The sequence below is a fragment of the Labrus bergylta genome, chromosome 6 (assembly GCF_963930695.1).
Source record: "Labrus bergylta chromosome 6, fLabBer1.1, whole genome shotgun sequence".
In the NCBI taxonomy this organism is placed as follows: Eukaryota; Metazoa; Chordata; class Actinopteri; order Labriformes; family Labridae; genus Labrus; species Labrus bergylta.
In genome coordinates, this window is record NC_089200.1 from 1,739,381 (window position 1) to 1,745,400 (window position 6,020).

The 6,020-nt window shown below is 47.1% G+C and overlaps 1 protein-coding gene across 1 annotated transcript; it reads left to right on the plus strand.

Annotated features, from left to right (window-relative positions):
• The first annotated feature begins 263 nt into the window (after nt 1–263).
• Nucleotides 264–5,756, plus strand: atpaf1 (ATP synthase mitochondrial F1 complex assembly factor 1). Its single transcript, XM_020657786.3, has 9 exons — nt 264–493; nt 2,202–2,310; nt 2,597–2,659; nt 2,927–2,989; nt 3,086–3,136; nt 3,232–3,279; nt 4,078–4,173; nt 4,279–4,386; nt 5,225–5,756. Exons 1-9 carry the CDS (start codon nt 279–281, stop codon nt 5,405–5,407), a joined length of 936 nt encoding a protein of 311 aa, XP_020513442.2. The 5' UTR covers nt 264–278; the 3' UTR covers nt 5,408–5,756.
• The last annotated feature ends 264 nt before the right edge of the window (nt 5,757–6,020 follow it).

Consider the following 6,020-nt stretch of genomic DNA (forward strand, 5'->3'; position numbering starts at 1 on the left):
CTGTTTCTTTTATTGAAGTAAAAAACATTTACATTAATGTTCAACATTAAGTGAATTTGGCTCTCCATGGAATGGAGCACAAAACACAATAACAACAACACAAGAGTAAATAGAAGGGAAAAAAAGATTGTGATTAATTAAAACAGTCAACGGGGTAAAGAGATTCTTTATAATTCTAAATTATCACAAATATTTAGTTTTTCATATCGTCGTTTTTGTTGGCGGAACCTATGACCGGAACCAATGTATACAGTTTGTTCCCCGCCGGACCGGTATAGATGCTGGACGGCAGCGATGGAAAGATGGCGGCAGCCGTGCTACAAATGTCATGTTTGTACCGGGGGATGTTGGCGGTCAGGGCCACCGGCATCAGGCCGATGATCCCGGGGCTCGTCCCGGTGCAGTTCCGAGCCTTCTCGTTGCGAAAGGACCCGGATGTGGAGGAGAACCCGTTCTACAACAAATACCAGGAAAAGATCCGGAAGCTGCGCAGGTCAGCGAGCTAACAGCTAACGGCTAATGACAGCAGCGCAAAACTCCGTTTGAAAATATCACGCTTTAAAGTTAACCTTCATTTTTAACGTGTTTACTCACTTCACAAAACATTCCACAAGACTTAATCCTAAACATTATGAGCCAGTCTTCAATTCGGGTAACATTTAAACTATTTATCAGTCTATCTACATATTATAATCTTTACATGAACTGTTGACTTTAAATATATCTTAATTCTGAAATAAGGCTTTTTACAACGAGATCTGTAGGTATCTCACTGATCTTGAACTGTAAGACAATAAAACAAATATATCTTCCTGAGAGCCAGAAAAATGATTTAATTTCATGATAAATGTCTAAAGATAAACATATAAAGTTTTATTAAGATTTACTTTATTGATCCTGTAAGGGGAAATTCAGTTTTTTGTTCTGTAATTCTGTAATTAAGAAAAGTTTCTACATCAGCTTTGAAGAGTAGACGTCCCAAAGTGCTTCATGATATAAGATACATAAAAAATATATTAAATACAAATAATGACATAATACAGTTTAAACAAAGGCAAGCCTAAACACACGTGTCTTTAACAGCTTGTTATGTCCACAGAGCTCTCAGCTCTCTGCCCTCAGCTCTCTGCCCTCTGCCCTCAGCTCTCTGCCCTCAGCTCTCTGCCCTCAGCCCTCAGCCCTCAGCCCTCAGCCCTCTGCCCTCAGCCCTCAGCCCTCAGCCCTCAGCCCTCTGCTGTCAGCCCTCAGCCCTCAGCCCTCTGCCCTCAGCCCTCAGCCCTCAGCCCTCAGCCCTCTGCTGTCAGCCCTCAGCCCTCAGCCCTCTGCCCTCAGCCCTCAGCCCTCAGCCCTCTGCCCTCAGCTCTCTGCCCTCAGCTCTCTGCCCTCAGCCCTCAGCCCTCAGCCCTCAGCCCTCTGCCCTCAGCCCTCAGCCCTCAGCCCTCAGCCCTCTGCCCTCAGCCCTCAGCCCTCAGCCCTCAGCCCTCTGCCCTCAGCCCTCTGCCCTCAGCTCTCAGCTCTCTGCCCTCAGCCCTCTGCCCTCTGCCCTCAGCTCTCAGCTCTCTGCCCTCAGCCCTCTGCCCTCAGCTCTCAGCTCTCTGCCCTCAGCCCTCTGCCCTCTGCCCTCAGCTCTCTGCCCTCAGCTCTCTGCCCTCAGCCCTCAGCCCTCAGCCCTCTGCCCTCAGCCCTCAGCCCTCTGCCCTCTGCCCTCAGCCCTCTGCCCTCTGCCCTCAGCCCTCTGCCCTCAGCCCTCAGCCCTCAGCCCTCTGCCCTCTGCCCTCTGCCCTCAGCCCTCAGCCCTCAGCCCTCAGCCCTCTGCCCTCAGCCCTCTGCCCTCAGCCCTCAGCCCTCTGCCCTCAGCCCTCTGCCCTCAGCCCTCTGCCCTCTGCCCTCAGCCCTCAGCCCTCTGCCCTCAGCCCTCAGCCCTCTGCCCTCAGCCCTCTGCCCTCAGCCCTCTGCCCTCAGCCCTCTGCCCTCAGCCCTCAGCCCTCAGCCCTCTGCCCTCTGCCCTCTGCCCTCTGCCCTCAGCCCACTGCCCTCAGCTCCAGTGAGAGATGGAGACAAAGTTTAGGAGCAACAACCTGAAGAAAACAAATTCTCCTTTAGTTTCTACTGCGAGGAAACGACCAGCAGACCCCGATCAGGACGTTTCAGAGTCGGGTTTTGTCGTCTTTCTAATTTGGATTTGTTTGTGTTGTTTTCAGTGCCAAACCACAGGAGTACAAGGCCCGACTGGAGAACCGACATGAGGCCAAGAAGGAAGTCCTCGGACATTCAAAGCAGGCGGAGTTCATCAGACTGATGGAGAAGGAGGTAGAGTATCAGTCGACCTTTTCAGACGGGGCTAGTGCGGTCTCCATTTTGGAATCAATGCAGGACAGAAAAATAAGTGTTCACAGAGAAATTAAAATAAAAAGTCAGAAAGAAGTGTCAAACATTTCTGATAAATCTCAAACTGGTCTCAGTGGGCGGTCAAAACGGCGTTTATTGTTTGTAAACAATTCTCCGGTATGCTTGTGTTTATTTTCTTATTGATGGAGAAGGAGGAGAAGATGATTTGTTCTGAGTTTTGAATGTGATGTCATTATTTTTGTTGCAGTTAGAGGAAAGAGACAAGAAGGCAGCGAGTGATGGAGCATCAGGAGGTTTCACAAAGAACAAGGTGAGAGAGGCGGAGCTTTTCTTTTACCTCTGGGGGGGAGGGGTTATTTTTTGCATACTGCGCTATTTAACCACGCTGGACCACGGCGGTGTGAATTCCTTCACAGCGACATCCAGAATATATTTTGAAATGTGCAGATTTGAACCAAATCTTCCCTCAATGAAGAGTTTTCAATGTTGAACTGTTTCCTGTCTGACTCCCTCAAAGTCAAACCCTGAACACTGTGATGACGGGTTAGGGTAACAGACTCTGTGCTGTGTCGTTCAGACGCTGGGATCCATCCTGAACCTGGAGATGATCAAGGACATGACGGGGGAGGAGATAACACAGGTGAGTGTGTGTGTCAGTGACCTTCAGTCCAGTTTCAGTTTAAATGTTTCATCTTTCTTGTTGACCATGTTGTGCTCTTTTTTTTTTTTTTTTCAGCTTTGGATGAAATATTATTCGACCAAAGACACGGTCAGCGCTGCCATCCCGGTGAGTTCAACACAACATCCTGTTTGTCCTGATCTCGATGTCCACCCTCACACACTCTGACTTTGATAAACGACCTGACTTCTTCTGGATTTCAGACGCAGATCTACGATGTGATTGTCAGCAGATCAAAGTCCTGTCAGATGGTAAGATCCCTGCAGCGGCTCACACTGAAACATGTTCAGAGACAAACATGTAAATAAACTAAAACTAAGTGCTGCAGAGAACGAGTCTGAAGACGACGGCAACAACTGAAAAGTATGAATAATGTGATGGAGCGACTTCCTGCTTCAACATGTTGACCTCTCTCTCTCTTTCTCTCTCTCTCTCTTTCTCTCTCTCTCTCTTTCTGTCTCTTTCTCTCTCTCTCTTTCTCTCTCTCTTTCTGTCTCTTTCTCTCTCTCTTTCTGTCTTTCTCTCTTTCTGTCTCTTTCTCTCTCTTTCTGTCTCTTTCTCTCTCTCGCCCTCTCTCTCTCTTTCTGTCTCTTTCTCTCTCTCTCTTTCTGTCTCTTTCTCTCTCTTTCTCTCTCTTTCTCTCTCTCTTTCTGTCTCTTTCTCTCTCTCGCCCTCTCTCTCTCTCTCTTTCTGTCTCTTTCTCTTTCTCTCTCGCCCTCTCTCTCTCTTTCTGTCTCTTTCTCTCTCTCTCTGTCTCTTTCTGTCTCTTTCTCTCTCTCTCTGTCTCTTTCTCTCTCTCTCTCTCACCCTCCCTCTCTTTCTGTCTCTCTCTCTCTCTTTCTGTCTCTCTCTCTCTTTCTGTCTCTTTCTGTCTCTCTCTCTCTCTCTCTCTTTCTCTCTCTCTCTCTCTTTCTGTCTCTTTCTCTCTCTCTCTCTCACTTTCTGTCTCTCTCTCTCTTTCTGTCTCTCTCTCTCTCTTCTCTCTCTCTTTCTGTCTCTTTCTCTCTCTCTCTCTCGCCCTCTCTTTCTCTCTTATCCTCCCCCCTCAGTTCCTCTACGCTCTGCCTCAGAAGGAGGGTTACGAGTTCTTCCTGGGTCAATGGTCGGGACACGAGCTCCACTTCACCTCCCTCATCAACGTGCAGGTAAAGCTGTAACCTGACTCTGTGTGGTCTCTTTCACATTCCTGCTTTTCATCATCAGATGTTCAGTCAGTATTTCGTTTTCTGTCTCTTCCTGTTGGGGTTCAGATGCACGGTGAAAACGCTCCCAGTCAGATGATCCTCTACCACTACCCGGACCTGAAGGAGGAGAAGGGCGTGGTCCTCATGACGGCCGAGATGGACCCAAAGTGCATCGTAAGTCCTCTGGCTGCTGTGTTCACCTGAATGACCTCAGCTTGCTGCAGAGAGCATGTTTTATATGTATTTAAGGTTAAGACACATTTCAGCATTGGTAGATTCAAAGGACAAAGAAGTATTTGGATGATTTCTGAGAAGCTACATCCTTTCTATCGTCATCCTTTGTACAAAGCTGAGGGCTCAGGAACAGTTTCAAATACTGTGAGGATGTTTCGTGCGCCTGCTCTCTCTCTTTAATTTGCGCAGCAATTTTATGAATAAATAAAATAATAAAACTGGTCGGAAATATACTTAGGCGGCCCGCCCAGGTATCGTCTGTGAGTGGGAAACAGTGGGAACACCGTGAGGCTATTGCACAACCCACACAGCCTTACCAAACATGATTCAGAATATTGAGAGTGAATGATGTTTTAGTCTGTTTTGTGGAATCCACTTGACACAGTTTACGTGATATTACTATTACTATTGAGGTCACCTCCAACATTTAATACATTTCCTTTCTGGCATGATTCTGTCATTTGTAAATTTGCCTCAGTGCTTGTTTAAGTGTTTCACATCCTCAATGAATTTGAAAAAATATTTTTTTTTAATTTCTAAAATGTACACTTGTCTCAAGCTTTGCAAAAGTGTTTTCACACTTCCCCGCCACCGGAGTTTAATTTTTATTTTTTGGGCTTTTTGTGATGTGCACACTAACCACTAGGCTACCATCGGCCCATCAATGTTTTGTCTGTAAAATGTCGATCATTGTTTCACAAAAAAACAAGATGACACCTTTAAAATGTCCTCAGAACCATCTGGTATCTCTTCAAAGACTCCTTCATCCTCTCCACAGACCGTCCACCAGGCTCAGTGTTTGGCCAATCAGGTGCAGCTGTTCTACGGCACGCAGAGGCAGGAGACGTTCCAATTGGTCGAGACATTTAACCACCACCCTGCGGACTTCAAACACATGTCGGTGATAGCGGAGCTGGAGCTGAGCGGGCTGGGCTCAGCGGTCGCCACCGGAGGATCGTAGGGAGACGGACCGAAAGACGCCAAGCAGCTGGCGTGCTGCTGGATCCCCAGAGAAGAGACGGATACTTTAAATCACAAAAAGAGAGAGAGACAAACAGAGAGATGTGTGTTTGTCTGCTCAGACGTCTCCATCAGAACACACCGGGTTGAATTTAGGTCAAAGTATCTAAAAGAGCATCTTCTCACAAACTCTGTCCTGGACTCGCTCACATCATAACTTCGGCAACACGTCCTTTATTTAATCCGATGTATCATCCATGACCCCTGCTGTATCCCACACCACAAAGACTTTATGACCCCTGTAGCGACCCCGGCTAACCCACATGACCTTAAATAAATCATCTAAGTTACTTGCAGCGTCCATATTAGTTTCTTTTTTTTTCTCAGACCAGAGGGCTTGAGTGCATGTTGTCATAACTGCAACTGGGAAGTACGATATTTCTGAGGAGCACCTGAAGGCAGCATTCATGTAGTTTTAAGTGAGAGATTTATTTTTGGGCTTTTTATGCATTCATTTTAGAGAGGACAGTGGATAGAGTCAGAAATCAGAGAGAGAGAGTGAGTGACATGCAGGAAAGGAGCCAAGGTCGGATTCAAACCCGGGCTACAGCCTC